Consider the following 17253-nt stretch of genomic DNA (forward strand, 5'->3'; position numbering starts at 1 on the left):
GAATAACATTTTGATTTGATGTACCGCCAACGGCATTGTGCGTACCCCTGGGGGTAGCCGCCCTATATAATGCACTACTTTTGAACTGGGGGTCATTTCAGAGCTTGGTCTGGAACTACTCAGAACGGAAGAAGGGACAGGAGTAAAAAATCAAATAAAATGGTAATCTAACAATGAACTGACAATTAGTCTTGTCACCAAACCTTACCCTTTTTCTCTTTCTATGCCCCCCTCTCTATTCTCTCTCTCTAACAGCTTCTCTCAAAGCCAAAGTTCTGTTCTGTGGAGAAGATCAAGACTATTGGCAGCACCTACATGGCAGCTGCTGGTCTGACCAATCCTGCTATAGGGGACGAGCGAAAGGTTGGTCGTAGCCTATTGTGTACAGCTCTGTTCTGCCTCAATGGGTCCAAATACTTGTAAAAACACAACCTTACTTACTCCCTTCTCTAAGGTAGTCAGGGACCTACCTGTACATGATTGGATAAGCAAAAGAAAGGTTACTTATTATCCTATTGCATTGCCCCAATCAAACATGGAACACATCAATGAAGTGAAAGCTCTTAACTCTTGGAAGTTAGGAAGGAGGAAATCCATGTCTGAAGTATTTATTCGAACACGGTCTCTAGTCTGTCTGCCTGTATGGATTCTAACTAATTCAGTGTGTTCTCAGAGCCTGGTTAAACCAAGACTGAATTCTGAGCTCACAATTGATTCTGACTGAGTGTTCTCTGTCTCCACCAACAGGACTGTGATGTGTCCTACAGCCATGTGCGCAGCATGGTAGAGTTTGCCATCGCTCTGAAGAACAACTTGGAGTCCATCAACCAACACTCCTTTAACAGCTTCAAGCTACGCATCGGTGAGTCTGTCTGTATGGCCAGAGGGACAAGAAAGATATGGACTCATCTTTCCTCAATTACGTGCATCCTCTCTCCTTGCCTGCTTCTCAAAATGTATTTGGAGAAGAAGGTCAGACAGGAGGGACCTTGGACTTTCTCTTTCAATATGGTTGAGAAAGGATGCGCGGAATCACCGGACGACAAAAAGAGATTGAGACTTTTACAACTAAACTCCCTTAATTTGATAACCATCTCCCCCCTCCCAACTAACCTTTTCATCACTTCATCTCTTTTTGCCTTATATAGGGATAAACCATGGTCCAGTGATTGCGGGGGTGATCGGAGCCCACAAACCACAGTATGATATCTGGGGGAACTCTGTGAACGTGGCCAGTAGGATGGACAGCACCGGAGTACTAGACAAGATCCAGGTGAGAGAGAGATGGAGAGACAGCGAGAGTGAAGGGTTGGAGAGAGGGGAGAAACATTTTGAACGTGAGAGAGCGCTTGTTAAATGGTTCTGTCTCCCTCTACAGGTGACAGAGGAAACAGCGCAGGTGGTGAAGACCTTTGGCTTCAGTGTGACCAAGAGAGGAGTCATCACCGTCAAGGGCAAGGGAGAACTTACGACCTACTTCATCAACACCGACTGACCAATCATCTTCTCTGTTCTGACCTCTCCAACCAATCATCATCACTCATCCAGCCACACATCAAACTCTGACCTTCAGTCGTCCTTATTTATTCTCATGCTGTGAACGGGGACACTACATTTGGAGGAAGGAGGTGCTGTCTTTTGGATGAATATGTTAAACCAATTACAGATGTCAAAAAAGAAATAGTTGGTTGGTAGGCAATTTGTGATCATTTATTATTTGTGTTTTGAATGAATCTGTCATGACTCGTGAACTACTGTATCTATCTGTGTGTAATCTTTGACTGACCGACAACAAAACAAAGCCGTTGAGGAATATGCTCTTACTAATGACAGTGACACAGAGTGGGTTCAAGGCGAGCAATGACAGTGAATGTTCCTTATTAGGAAATTATAAGGCCATATGGAAACACAAGATTGTGTACTTTTCAATGGTTTCCTGAAAGGGATGTTATATATATACTAAGAATACATATGGGCTGTTATGTTATTTCAATGGACGAGGAAGTAGTTGACAGTAGGCCCATCACTGCCAAAGGTACTGCTGCATTCACACTTTTGAATCCATCTGCCACCACTTTAATACCATGAAAATGCAATATAACTTACTGTATTTAACTTTTGATCGTGTAATTTCAGATCAATGTTTTTTATTTTGTTTTTAAAAGAGATATAGAGATATATTTTGTCTATTCTGAACGACTTTATAAGCACGCCTGGGCATACAGTATATGAATGTACATAGAAATAAACTAAGATGTGGAAGGTAGTGCTTCTGTGTACGCTACCAAATAACAAATTGCATTGATGTTTTTGTAAGCTAATGAAAATGTGTGTATTTCCTTTTACTCCTTTTAACGTTTCAGGAACCTGTGAAGCACTGGACGTGTAGAAATATGTCGTATTTAAACAATTGTTTCGACGTATGATAGTTTGGTGAAGCAAGATGACGTGAATTCAATATTAAACTATATTTTTGAATTTTGAATTGATTTCCCCCAAAAATGCTAAAATTGACTTTTCAGAGCATCTCCAGACCTCAAAGAACTGATCATCACTTGCCTCTTTGGCCTGTGTACGTTTCAATATTCTGATTTTCAGAGTCAAAACAAAGAGTGGAAAAACAGAAAACAGCTGAATTTGGAAACCTTTATGAATTTGAAAAAAAAACAAATCGGAAATTGACTTGTTTTCTTATTTATTGTGCCAAAATTGGATATGGAATAACAGAAAACAAATAACAACATGTATTCAAATTATTATTATTTATTGTTTGCTTTGTTCCTACTCGGAAGTACACACCCCCTACAGTAAGTTAAAATAAGCATTTTTATTGGCATGGGTATACTTCACCAACATCCTTTCATTGAAAGGCAGACAAAGGCTCTTCAGTTGCGACAATTGTCTTCTCTGAATATATACAGATGTAGGATCTTCATTTGATCACCCTGCTGTTGCCGGGATTTTCCAACACAACAGGTAAAGCAAACTTGTAATGTATTATAATTTCCACTTTAAAATGTCAGACTTTCCCTAACCAAATATTGATCAACCCTTACAAAAGTATCAAGTAATTATAATCCACACAATAATTCACATTTCCTGTTGCTGCAGGATTATTTTCCTGCTGTGAAAAAAATCATCAAACTAAGATTCTACATCTGCACATACCCACTGTGGGGGGGTTGATGATCAATGATATGGAACCAGTCTAATATTATTTGGTCCCCCCCTCCTCTACACACACTCTCTCTCTTCTCTCCTTTTCTTCTCTCTTCTCTCCCTTTCTTCTCTCTCTCTCTCCCTCTCTTCTCTCCCTTTCTTTCTCTCTCCCTTTCTTCTCTCTCTCTCTCTCTCTCTCTCTCTCTCTCTCTCTCTCTCTCTCTCTCTCTCTCTCTCTCTCTCTCTCTCTCTCTCTCTCTCTCTCTTTTCTCCCTGTGTCTTCTTCTTTAAGTATTTATTAGCGGATGATTGATTGGCCCAACTAGAGCCCGGACTTGAACCCGGTTGAACATCTCTGGAGAAACCTGAAAATAGCTGTGCAGCGATGCATGTGGAAAAAGTGAAGGGGTCTGAATACTTTCCGAATACACTTTACGTGAAGAATTGGATCAAGTGGTTGGTGCACAATGACTGACCGCGGAAGCACACTCCATCCATTATATTGTTTTTTGATGAGTCTCCCTTCTCATTACTTTGGTTATGGTTATCAACTGCAAAGCGCAAACAGATAATTTCTGAGAAAATAGGCATCCTTGTAAGTGCAGCTGACTCAGGGATTTTTCTGCAGAGGCATTACAAGGAATCCTGTCGATTAATGCACTTGAGCCTGTGTAGGGATGTGATTTGAATGTGACTGAAGGAGTTGGACTGTTTGATATATTTTGTTTTCAATACCCGGTACAGTAGGTGGCAGCAATACACCAATAGGTATGGTCTGACATAACATTTTAAGAAGAAGTGAAGCGCGACTTCAATACTGAAACGTCACCATTGTGTGCCCGGCCATCGTATGTCGTCGATTTAAGCTGAATTAACTACTTGTGAATAATTTGACGAATATTCACGTACGGTTGGCTAATTCTGCTCGAGAGTAACATAAAAGTAAAGTAAAGACTAGTCATAACGTCTCTAAGGTGAGGAGAGTTGTCATTTCATATCTAAAACATCTTTCTCTGGCTAGATGTGAGCTAACAAGCTAGCTAGCTGCTTCGGTTAACCTAGCAGTAGCTAACTATGCATGTGTATACGTTGTTAGCAGTAGTACCCGTTTTCATGAATGTCGTATCTGGACAGCATCATAATTGTGTGTCATTTAGCGTAGCGTTAGTCCATAAACATATAGTCTAACTCTAGTTCATATGTAATACAAGTATTTGTATGACCAGCAATGATGGCCTACCTGCTAGCATAGATGGGAAACGTTAAACTAAGAAACCCGAACATTTCACCCCCATCTTGCTTTATGTCAAGCCAATGCCTCACTTCGTAGCTAGTCAGGGGTTGTTGGCTTGGAATAACCTAGTTTTTAAGAAATATTCTCTCAATAACTGTCAATTCCGAAGCTGTGTTTTAACGTTTAGAAACGTCAAACATCGCTTGCGAAACGTTTTTTCGGAGCACGCTACATAGCTAATTAACACAGCGGGCCTCCCCTGTCTTTCCGTAAACAACACTACCAACCATATAAAGTGTGTTAATTTAACATATTTTATTATTATCCCTCGCAGATATGAAAGATACACTCCTTGTGTTTCCGAAACCTTACCGTAAGCGATGCATTTAAACGTTCAGAATGATTGTCTGGGCTCTTAACAGAACACCCCCAGCCAGAAGATACTGTCGCCAATAGGCGCTGAATGGGTTAGGAATAACCTAGTCGCTGACACTAGCAAGATATTCTATGAAGCGCAGCAAAAATAAAATATCAGGGTTTTGGTCATTGTCAAATGTCACTCAGTCATGTTCCTTTCATGATGTAATATTGTGTTCTTCTTGTGGTTCAACACAGTTATACATTGCCATGGCGTCTCCAGTGGGACAGGGAGGAGGGGCAGTGTCTACAAGAGGAGCAGGAGCTAGGAGGATGAAATGGGCTCTGGAGTTGAGCTTGGGCAATGCTAGGTAAGACAAATTACCCGTAGCCTGGCTGTCCTAGCGGTAATGCTGCATTTTACTGCACACGTCTTCAGTGCTCCCGAGTGGCGCAGCGGTGTAAGGCCCTGCATCTTCGTGCAAGAGTGATGCTACAGTCCCTGGTTTTAATCCAGGCTGTATCACATCCGGCTGTGATTGGGAGGGGGGCACGCTGCCTGGCTTTGGCTGGGATAGGCTGTCATTGTAAATAAGAATTTGTTCCTAACTGACTTCCCTAGTTAAAGGTTACATTTTAAATAAATAAAGAATGAAAGTGTCTGCTTGAATCCGACATGCCCTTTGACACAACCTCTATCTTTCTCCACTGTCATCCTCTCACTGTCTGATACACTTGATCTTGTGCTGACATTTCAAATGAGTCCAGATCAACAGTTACACAGAGAAACAGGCATAAAATGCTTTAAGATCCACCCTGTTATAACTGATCTATAACCTAAAGCTTCTGTTCCAACCTCTTCCCATGGATCGCCCTCTAATTGTCCACTTTGTCTTCCAGGGGTCGTGGAGACAGACAGAGTAACCAGGGAGATGTGATGTACCCCATTGGATACTCAGACAAACCAGTCCCAGACACCAGCATCCAGGAAACAGACAAAAACCTGGTGGAAAAGGTAGGTCACCAGAAGAGGGTGATTTCATAACATCATGATGTATTGTACACAAAGTTTGCATTATCTACTTTTTCATCTTACTTTATTAATATAGTGTTATTAGCTTCCTCTCTCTTCCTTATCCCCATCACTCTTTCTCTCTCCCTCCTCTATAACAGCGTTGTTGGGACGTGGCCCTGGGCCCTCTGAAGCAGATTCCCATGAACCTTTTCATCATGTACATGTCTGGGAACACCATCTCAATCTTCCCTATCATGATGGTCTGTATGATGGCCTGGAGGCCCATCCAGGCTCTCATGTCCATGTCTGCCAGTGAGTATTTATTGTGTTTTTTTTTTTTTTTTTACCTTTTCTTTTAGCAGGGAGTCCCATTGAGACCAATGTCTTTTTTGCAAGGGTGCCCTGCATCTCACAATATGAAAGAAGTGTGTTTCAACAGGTACAGACAGTGCACATCAATCAACATTTCAGTTTCCACATCAGTCAATGTATGAGTCAGATACCAAGTGCACATTTTCATCCATAGTCTCTGGGCAGGTTGAAACAGATATAGGAGATCCATAATACAATACAATTGTCACTACAGCTGCACAAATAAGCCAAAGAGTAGCTCTGCCAGTGCCTAGCTCTCTGAGACTACAGCAGTGTTCACCAACCTTTGTCATTGAGCTCTCCAGAACTTCTTTTTGATTTATTTTTGGACTTTGGACTATCTGTTTTTCCATGTATGGGTTGAGTGCCTGGACACAGCCCTTAGCCGTGGTACGATTGGCCATATATCACAAACCCACAGCTAAGGGCTGTTATGTACGACGCAACGCGGAGTGCCTGCACACAGTCCTTAGCCGTGGTATGTTGGCCATATATCACAAACCCCAGAGGTGCCTTATTGCTATTGTAAACTGGTTACCAACGTAAATAGAGCAGTAACAATAAATGTTTTGTCATACCCGTGGTATACGGTCTGATTCACCACGGCTTTCAGCCAATCCGCATTAAGCTCTCGAACCACCCAGTTTATAGTGGCCAATCAAACACGGCTAAGGACTGTTCTTAGGCACAATGCAAAGCGGAGTATATTGTCCAAATCACAAACACCTGAGGTGCCTTAATGCTATTATAAACTGGTTAACAACATAAGTAGAACAGTAAATAAGTATTTGTGTCATATCTGTGGTATATTGTTAGATCTACACAAAGCTGAAATAAAATTTCAGCCAATCAGTATCTGGGACCCTAACTACCCAGTTTGTATAATGTCATTTATAAGCGTGTTATCACTGCTCACTCTTGCCCTTTCTCTCTTCAGCATTCAAGCTGTTGGAGAACTCTAACCAGCAGTGGCTCCAGGGGCTTGTCTATTCTGTAGGGAACCTGTTGGGCTCGGCATTGGCGATCTACAAGTGTCAGTCAATGGGTCTTCTCCCAACTCACTCCTCTGATTGGCTCGCTTTCATAGAACCGCCTCAGGTGATATTTTTTTCTATACTGTTATCCGTCCAATTTCCTGTTCTCTCTTATGTGTTATAGGGTGATTATGAACTTATTTTTCGGGTTTGTCATGTGTAATGAATACATTGGAAATCTTACCTGTGCTGTTGTGATTAAAAATACGAAAAACAGCAAAAAACATAGTTGCTATAGCAGCAATGACCAGGGTTCACAGGATTTACAGAAAAGGCATGATCAATCGGAGAACAAAGCATGCATTATCATGTAGGAACTGTCTTTACGTGCAGTTTTTGAAAGCGTTACCAATTAGAATTGATACACTCTCACAGCTGTAATACGCTGGCTAAAAGTGGCAGGACATCCCGTTTCTAATTTTACCTAATAAAATATCCACTTTTCACTGCGTTCAGACCACATACGGGGTGGCAGGTAGCCTAGTGGTTAGAGCGTTGGGCCAATAACCGAAAGGTTGCTAGATCGAATCCCTGAGCTGACAAGGTAAAACTCTGTCATTCTGCCCCAGAACAAGGCAGTTAACCCACTGTTCCGAGGCCATCCATGTAAATAAGAATTTGTTCTTAACTGACTTCCCTAGTTAAATAAAGGTTAAATACATTTTTAAAAGAGGGCAACTATGTGATTATACGAATCACGAAAATCCACAATGTCTGTCTGCATAATTTAAAATTTGCATCAGACAAAGTCCACTTGATCAATAGTTATTGCTTTAGTATCCTCTGGTGCCAATTATATATAGTGCCACCAACTGGTCTGGTGCAGCCATCTAAGGCTTCAGTGACTTTATATTCACAGATTCTAAGGACGTAATCTCAGCATAAGAAACGTCCTCTCACTGTCAGCTGCATTTATTTTCAGCAAACTTAACATGTGTAAATATTTGTATGAACATAAGATTCAATAACTGAGACAAGATCCACAGACATGTGACTAACAGAAATTGAATAATGTGTCCCTGAACAGGGGGAGGGGGGGGGGGGGGAACAGTCAGTATCTGGTGTGGCATGCCTAAGGCACATTGACACAGGTGAGCAGGGACCCTGGGCATCTTTCTTTTGGTGTTTTTCCAGAGTCAGTAGAAAGGCCTCTTTAGTGTCCTACGGTTTCATATCTGTGGCCTTAATTGCCTACCGTCTGTAAGCTGTTAGTCTTATCGACTGTTCCACAGGTGCATGTTCATTAATTGTTTATGGTTCATTGAACAAGCATGGGAAACAGTGTTTAAACCCTTTACAATGAAGATAGTGAAGTTATTTGGATTTTTATGAATAATCTTTGAGACAGGGTCCTGAAAAGGGGACATTTATTTTTTTGCTGAGTTTCTAAGATTCACACACCAAATTTCATTGCCCCATGTACATCAGTTCAGTTCTATTAGCCAGTTGTTGCCCATGGTGGAATCTTCTAACCTGCAGGCTCCTGAGGCCCCCATGTCTAGAAGCAGTTTAGCTAACACGTTATCTAGCTAACGTTGACATTGTGAATTAGCATTTCGCTAGCGAGCGGAGCTGTTTTACAAGAAAATGGCTGAGATGACACATGCTAGGTAACAAGCCCTTCTTTAAGATAATAATTATTTTTCGCAAATATTGTACACATTCGTTTACATCCCTGTTAGTGAGCATTTCTCCTTTGCCATGATAATCCATCCTCCTGGCAAGTGTGGCATGTCAAAGAGCTGATTAAACAGCATTATCATTACACAGGTGCACCTGGTGCTGGGGACAATAAAAGGCCACTGAAATGTGCAGTTTTGTCACACAACACAATGCCACAGATGTCTCAAGTTTTGAGGGAGTGTGCACTTGGCATGCTAACTGCAGGAATGTCCACCAAAGCTGTTGCCAGATAATTTAATGTTAATTTCTCTACCATAAGCCTCCTCCAATGTCATTTTAGAGAATTTGGCAGTACGTCCAATGGGCTTCATCACCGCAGACCACGTGCCCCATGGTGGCGGTGGGGTTATTGGCACGCATAAACTACGAATAACGAACACAATTGCATTTTATCAATGGCATTTTGAATGCACAAAAATAGAGTGAGATCCTGAGGTCCATTTAATTTTTTTTATCTGTATTCCCAGTGATGTGAAATTCATAGATTAGGGCCAAATGAATTCATTTCAATTGACTAATATCCTCATATGAACTGTAACTCAGTAAAATGAATGATTGTTGCATGTTGTGTTTTTGTTCAGTATACATACAACAACCCATAAGCCTAATATGCATAAAAGTGTACAATGTCGTTCCTGTTGTAATGGGTAGTACAAATATACTGTATAAACTGTGATATTTTTCTGTTCTCTGCAGAGGATGGAGATCATGGGTGGAGGGATGGTATTGTGAAGAGGACAGAAGTCACACATACTGAAATATGCTGAACTGTTCTGTTAATACATTAAATCTCTTTCAAGTCTTTTCAATTCTCTGGCTTTTAGGTTTTTGTGGACTCAAGCTTTTTATCTACATTTTGTTTGTCATTTGAGATTATTTGTCACAGGTTAGAAAATGTTACAGAACACATTCAACATCTAATAATAGGAAAATGTCATGTTTGTAAAACCGTTCATCATTCTACTAAATCCACACGGTCAACTTAAGGTGTCACCATAACATTTTTTTCATGTATCTTTGTGTCAAATAAAAGGGTTAACTAGTTAATTTGTTTGCTAAATAGAATGGTGACAGTCATTAGAAATGTGTGGAACTAAGTTTACTGGCAAATGTGGAAATGTTGTTCTGGAATCACTTTTTAGGAATTGTGATTTTGCGTTTAACCTTGGACACCCTTTACAAACATTTTCCGTGTGCTGAAAACAGGCGGGCAGGACATAGGGTCAGACCGGCAGTGAAGGAAAGGGAAAGTTGGGCACATTGGTGAAGGCAATGAAGATACATTTGGAGAGGTATAATGTAGGTTACTTTTGCATTGAATCACAAAGGCAATTCATTAGTGTCCTGGCGAAATCCGGAATGTTATTTAACTCATGCCATCATTGTTGGAAATATTGTGTCTTATACATTTTGTACATTGCAAAGTCTTGAGTAATTTGAAAAACAAATCCCATTCTCATGTATGTACACTTGCAAGTTGGAAGCTACAAATCGACAACTTTGTAAATAAAATGGATTAAGAAAACAAATGAGACGACTGACTGAAAATACACAATTGTTGAGCAGCACTTGCTCTTGTTAAAACCAATGAATGCCATTCATTTGTATTTGGTCCCCTTCTTCGGGCGCCTTGCCGCACTCCCACATGACTCGCTTCTTCACTAGAAAATACAAAACCACTTCAAAATGTGTTTGAAATAGGTGGTAGTAGCCCACCCTGCACTGAATAACACAGGTAATTAAATCGCATTAGACTGCAGGTTAGACTTGCATCACCCTTTGCTGTCATCAATATGTAACTGTTTAACAAGTGACAGGAGGCAGTGGTGACCCGTCATTCGGGGCTCTGCCCCACCTGTTAAGATAAAAATAAAAAAAACTTTTGTGTAGTTATTTGGCATTAATACGTGTCAAATAGCAGCTTGCAAACAAATATGGTCTCTTTTTTTGCTTTCTTGCGTAAGGCAGTTCCAAAATGCAGGTGTTTCAGCCTAGCTCGGTGCTTTCTGTGGTGGAGACGCAGCCAGCGGTTGATTGACTCAATGTTCTGTGACTCATGGTGTACTGTCCTCCTTAATTAAGGTGTATGCAACCATAATTTGACAGCCAGCCAAACTCCAATCAAGAACTGAACCAGAGCCTAGGATTTCCATAAACCTCCAATGTTATAGTTGAAACGGTGTAAAAAGGCAAGGCTTAACAAGAAAGATGGCAGAAGATAAAATGCAGTATATATTTATTTTGTTCAACAATGAGGCTGAACTGCATCATTTCCTGTTTCACCACCAGCAAAGAAGTAGCACAGCATAGTACGTTAGCTGCGGCTACACAAATCAGCCACTGGATGGCACCAAACCAAAAAAAATAGACGGCTGAATACATGGGGACACTACGTCACCGCATAATCTCCAGGGAGAGCGAGGCAGTTCCAGCCCCTTGGGTGCTGCCATAGATTTAGAAGTGCCCATACAAGAAGCCTCAAGGTCATTGGCCACAGATAAAATGACGTCAAATCACGTTATATCTACCGTATCTTTGATTGTCAACATCTGAATTATGTCGACAATCTGCTGGCGAATCCTTTTCAATCGTTGTCATACGAAGATAAATTACAGATAAAATGTATCGATGCTCATTGGACATAAACATTACACAACAAGTTGGAAATCGCAAATTCAGCAATGAGTTGTTTGGAAGTAATCAGTGGCTAACTGCAAGCATTGCAAAGCAATCACTATTTTGCTTCCCCTGCCTGCTATTCGATAGAGAGGGTGTGTGGTTCAAGGGTCTCTTTTCTGAGCTTTAGAGTGATACATATTCACAAACAACACCATGGTCCAGAAAAGGTTGAATACAATAGCCATGCTGTCAATCCAGCATGACTTCTGCCGTGTTCAGAACAACTGTAAACTCGGAACTGGGAAATGTCAGACGTCAGTGAGTTCAAGACAACTGGGAACTCGGGAAAATATTGTAATTAAACAGCAGGGAGCAGGTCTCGAAAGCACCGTTTCTTAAGGATAACACAATAAGAATAACTAGGCTATATACAGGGGGCACCGGTACCGAGTCAGTGTGCGGAGGTACAGGCTAGTTGAGGTAATCTGTACATGTAGGTGGGGGCGAAGTGACAATGCATAGGTAACAAACAAACACGAGTGTACACAAGGGAGGGGGGGGGGGTCAATGTAAATTGTCCGGTGGCGACTTTATTGATCTGTTTGTCAGCAGAGTAGGTTACCCTGTAATCTTTGTAGTATTTTTTAAAATGTGTGCACGCACTTGGGTGTCCCATACCGGTAAGAAACTAAATCTACTTTCACCCCTTCAAATAACTGATTAAAACACACTGTTTTGCAATGAAGGTCTACAGTAGCCTCATCAGCACCCTCTAGGATAGCACCATGGTGTAACTGGAGGACAACCACTTTCCATCCTTCTCTTGATACACTGACTTCAACACAAAACCGAGGAAGGCTCATGGTTCTCACCCTTTTCCATAGACTTACACAGTCAGGTTGGAGGACGTCCTCCGGAAGTCATCATAATATCGGAGCTCTTGCAGTATGAACTGACATGAATCTAGTACTGAAAGCATAAGCTACAGCTAGATATCAGTGCACTGCATAAACAGTGGTGAGTCGTTGACTCAAAAAGAGAGAGAATTGTTGACAAATTAATTCCTTCAAAAATGAAGGAGAAGCAGCAGCGAGAGAGAGCTAGCTATATTTCCTTGTATTTTTTTCTTCTTGGTTTCACTTACTTAGCTAATGCAACTAATGTAGCCTACTCAACAACCTGACTCAAACAGAGAGGAATTATATTTATGTTAGCTAGCTGGCTAAGGTTATCCAACACAGCAACTCTTCCAAGTCAAGTTAAGCTTTTGGTTTCATTAATTTATTGCCGCCGGGCCCCGCCGGTGTAACTGCTAAACTGCTTGCTGTACACTGTACTGCATGATTCTGGGTTTACTAACGCGTTAGTTCTAGTTTGTTGACTATAACATTAATATGGTGAGTATGTAGGGGCTGTGTTGCAGTTAGCAGTTATGGTATGAAGGTTTGGTTTGTAGAGGTTTTTGTGCCTGGTCACAGACAGCTGCGAAGTCAACAAGCGAAGAGAAAAGGTGAGAGGAGGAGAGTGCGTTGATGCGAGAAGGAATTATAAAACGATCAAAATTATGCTACAGATAGAACAATGAGCCAGATGTTTCACCGGATGTCCGGTTAGCTTTTCCACTCGCCACCAAATATGGTGATCAGAGAAAACCCAGTGGCCGGCAGTGGGAGAAGATGATCAGAGATGGATTTTGCCCGACATTCTCCTAATTGTCTCATCAATAAAAAATTTGATCTCAATACACACGATCAGCTAAACGCAGGCAAGAGTGTGCAAGGTGCAATTTAATGTGTCACCGTCTGTCACCTTGATTACTCCAATTTGTCTCTCGACATGTGCACCTACATTCTATACTTTATTTTCTAGGCTAGGTTGTAGCAACGTCATAATGGGTATAGGGCAAATTCTAGTATCCTGTAGTAGCTTAAACCTATAAATGTTACATTGAGCTGGGTGAATGGAATATTGGAACAGACTGTGACTCGGGGGGCCATGCCAAATTTCTTCAGCTGCTTGAGGTTGTAGAGACGCTGTTGCGTCTTCTTCACCACGGTTTCGGTGAGGTGGGACCATTTTAGGTCCTCAGTGATGTGCACACGAAGGAAGTTGAAGCTTTTGACCCTCTCCACTGGGACCCTGTCGATGTGGATGGGGGCGTGCACCCTCATCTGTCTCCTGTAGTCACTCCCCCAAGGATCTAACCTCTTCCCCGTAGGCTGTCTCGTCATTTGTTGGTAATCAGGCCTTCCACTGTCATGTCATCAGCAAACTTGATGATTGAGTTGGAAATGTGAGTAGCCATGCAGTCATGGGTAAACAGGATGTACAGGAGGGGGCTGAGCACACAATCCCCGTGACCCCCAATGTTAAGGATCAGCGTGGCAGATTTGTTGTTGCTTACCTTCACCACCTGGGATCGGCCAGTCAGGAAGTCTAGGACCCAGTAGCACAGGTAGGGGTTCAGACCAAGGGCCCTGAGCTTTGTGACAAGCATGGTGGTCACACACGCCACACACTCTCCCGCGGGACCCTCATGTTCCAGCAGTAACCATTTTTCACCTTCCACCCAACTATACAGGATGCCCATCTTGCAAAAAAGACATCTGAAATCATTATTTTATATAGCTTCAGATACAAGCCCACCACAATAACCTCCTCATAGTAATTTTCTCTCTCTCTCTCTCTCTCTCTCTCATGTCAGTCAGCATGGTGTCTGTAGATGCCAGCAAGAATGAGGATTAGGGTTAGGGTGGACTTCCGGTGATGATGAGGCTCGAGCAGCAGCTAACTAAAGAGGCTATTTTAACTAATTATTGTACGCCTACTTACATATTTAGTTAACTAACCGTCCAAGAAATCGGTTACATGGAAAGACTACTTAGAAATGCACAAAAGCAGACACTTTTGACAAAAAACATGAAAATGTCTCTTCCTGTGGCGTCTGCTAGCAAGAAAAATGGCTGATAAGAACATCCAGACGACCCAAGAAGATTCTCAAAATGAACAAAAACCTTGAAGAGAAAATTGCAAAAGTTGGCGAAGACGTGGCTGAACTAAAACATACAGTGGGCGCACGGAAAACAAAAGAGGAAACTCTCGACAACCCAGTTACTCATGGCGAAGAGAGGATATCAACTTTGGAGGACAAGGACACCGACACTGTTGAAAAAAATGGACTAATATATCTCTGGCGAGACTCTAAGCACAAGAAACCAAAAAAAAACGGAAGAGACGAGCCGATGACAGACGCCGAGTGCCTCTGACAGACCAACTATCCACAGACAACGCTAACTCTGGCTCCTCTACCAACGGTGAGTGTTTTTTCTACAACAGAGGGCTGGGACATCGGGGGCAACGTCGAGGCCAACAACCCCAGCACGTAAGAGGGTTCGACGCATACGTCGGGAGAAGAAGAAATCCACTACCACCCCGCGACACCTATCAATTGAGACCCAGGACGGGCCCCCAGTCCAACAGGAGCTAAATGTCTTCAATTTATCAAGTAAGACCCTGACATCCGCTCACCTCCGTGTTCTCAATAAGGGGTTAACATTTGTACCCACTGCATACACTAATGACTTCGATGGCCAGATCGATCTATTCAAGTTGTTCCGTAATTTGAGATTGCGTGAGTTCTTTGATAAGAGTGAAACTTACATGACTCCACTTGAAATGTCATCCTCAGTGAAATGTATACATAGGTCTACCACGCTAATCAATAGCCTTACCTGTCCTACCGTGAGTCAAGGAGGAGATGGAGCCATTAACCCAGCTGAGGTACCTGAACTCTGAGAGAACTACATTTAGAGCAAAAAGTTCATTTGTATCTCCCCCCCAGACGCAATGCCTCCATAGAAACCATCTGTAGGATTGTAGAAAATGATGTAGGTGACTTACTGAAAGACAAACAGAAACACAAATCCTATGATAACCTGAGTAGAGACTAGAGAATGGCTCTTATGGACTTAAAGTCAGATCCTTCGATTATTATTTTAAAAAATGTGACAAAGGAGGAGGAATTTGTATTCAACACAAATGTGACTATGTGAATGAATGTCGCCGACAACTATCTAAAGGTGACTTCGATCGCAAACTGAATTGTGACCCTACCCTGGAATTCCAGCATAATATCTCATCCACAGTGGAAAGCTATTTGAAATCAGGACAAATCACTAAAACATAAGTTGAATTTCTATGTGTGAAATTTCCCAAGATACTAACTTTCTATACAGTCGCTAAATTACACAAACAAGTGTCTCCTCCCCCAGGTAGACCCATTGTCTCCTCCTCCAGGTAGACCCATTGTCTCCTCCCCCAGGTAGCCCCATTGTCTCCTCCTCCAGGTAGACCCATTGTCTCCTCCCCCAGGTAGCCCCATTGTCTCCTCCCCCAGGTAGCCCCATTGTCTCCTCCCCCAGGTAGCCCCATTGTCTCCTCCTCCAGGTAGACCCATTGTCTCCTCCCCCAGGTAGCCCCATTGTCTCCTCCTCCAGGTAGACCCATTGTCTCCTCCCCCAGGTAGACCCATTGTCTCCTCCCCCAGGTAGCCCCATTGTCTCCTCCTCCAGGTAGACCCATTGTCTCCTCCTCCAGGTAGCCCCATTATCTCCTCCTCCAGGTAGACAGACCCATTGTCTCCTCCTCCAGGTAGACCCATTGTCTCCTCCCCCAGGTAGCCCCATTGTCTCCTCCCCCAGGTAGACCCATTGCCTCCTCCTCCAGGTAGACCCATTGTCTCCTTCTCCAGGTAGACCCATTGTCTCCTCCTCCAGGTAGACCCATTGTCTCCTCCCCCAGGTAGACCCATTGTCTCCTCCTCCAGGTAGACCCATTGTCTCCTCCCCCAGGTAGACCCATTGTCTCCTCCTCCAGGTAGACCCATTGTCTCCTCCCCCAGGTAGCCCCATTGTCTCCTCCCCCAGGTAGACCCATTGTCTCCTCCTCCAGGTAGACCCATTGTCTCCTCCTCCAGGTAGACCCATTGTCTCCTCCTCCAGGTAGACCCATTGTCTCCTCCCCCAGGTAGACCCATTGTCTCCTCCTCCAGGTAGACCCATTGTCTCCTCCCCCAGGTAGACCCATTGTCTCCTCCCCCAGGTAGACCCATTGTCTCCTCCTCCAGGTAGACCCATTGTCTCCTCCTCCAGGTAGACCCATTATCTCCTCCTCCAGGTAGACCCATTATCTCCTCCTCCAGGTAGACAGACCCATTGTCTCCTCCTCCAGGTAGACCCATTGTCTCCTCCTCCAGGTAGACCCATTATCTCCTCCTCCAGGTAGACCCATTATCTCCTCCTCCAGGTAGACAGACCCATTGTCTCCTCCTCCAGGTAGACCCATTGTCTCCTCCTCCAGGTAGACCCATTATCTCCTCCTCCAGGTAGACCCATTATCTCCTCCTCCAGGTAGACAGACCCATTGTCTCCTCCTCCAGGTAGACCCATTGTCTCCTCCTCCAGGTAGACCCATTGTCTCCTCCTCCAGGTAGACCCATTGTCTCCTCCCCCAGGTAGACCCATTGTCTCCTCCCCCAGGTAGACCCATTGTCTCCTCCTCCAGGTAGACCCATTGTCTCCTCCCCCAGGTAGACCCATTGTCTCCTCCTCCAGGTAGACCCATTGTCTCCTCCCCCAGGTAGACCCATTGTCTCCTCCTCCAGGTAGACCCATTGTCTCCTCCCCCAGGTAGACCCATTGTCTCCTCCCCCAGGTAGACCCATTGTCTCCTCCTCCAGGTAGACCCATTGTCTCCTCCTCCAGGTAGACCCATTATCTCCT

General features: G+C 43.2%; 2 protein-coding genes across 4 annotated transcripts in view; both read left to right on the plus strand.

Moving 5' to 3' along the window:
* Positions 1-2296, plus strand: part of LOC124014410 (adenylate cyclase type 4-like) — a 41634-nt gene extending 39338 nt beyond the window's left edge. For all 3 annotated transcript variants that reach the window (XM_046329335.1, XM_046329337.1, XM_046329336.1), the window contains exons 24-27: positions 256-363; positions 748-862; positions 1149-1273; positions 1379-2296. In XM_046329335.1, the coding sequence (XP_046185291.1) occupies positions 256-363; positions 748-862; positions 1149-1273; positions 1379-1495 (465 nt within the window). In that variant the 3' untranslated portion in view covers positions 1496-2296. The remainder of the gene's footprint in view (positions 1-255; positions 364-747; positions 863-1148; positions 1274-1378) is intronic.
* Positions 2297-3963: 1667 nt separating this feature from the next.
* On the plus strand, positions 3964-9901 carry LOC124014435 (ER membrane protein complex subunit 4). The gene is made up of 6 exons (XM_046329394.1): positions 3964-4133; positions 5009-5121; positions 5651-5765; positions 5924-6077; positions 7075-7235; positions 9551-9901. Exons 2-6 carry the CDS (start codon positions 5021-5023, stop codon positions 9584-9586), a joined length of 567 nt encoding a protein of 188 aa, XP_046185350.1. The 5' UTR covers positions 3964-4133; positions 5009-5020; the 3' UTR covers positions 9587-9901.
* The last annotated feature ends 7352 nt before the right edge of the window (positions 9902-17253 follow it).

The sequence above is a fragment of the Oncorhynchus gorbuscha genome, linkage group LG25 (assembly GCF_021184085.1).
Source record: "Oncorhynchus gorbuscha isolate QuinsamMale2020 ecotype Even-year linkage group LG25, OgorEven_v1.0, whole genome shotgun sequence".
Lineage (NCBI taxonomy): Eukaryota > Metazoa > Chordata > Actinopteri > Salmoniformes > Salmonidae > Oncorhynchus > Oncorhynchus gorbuscha.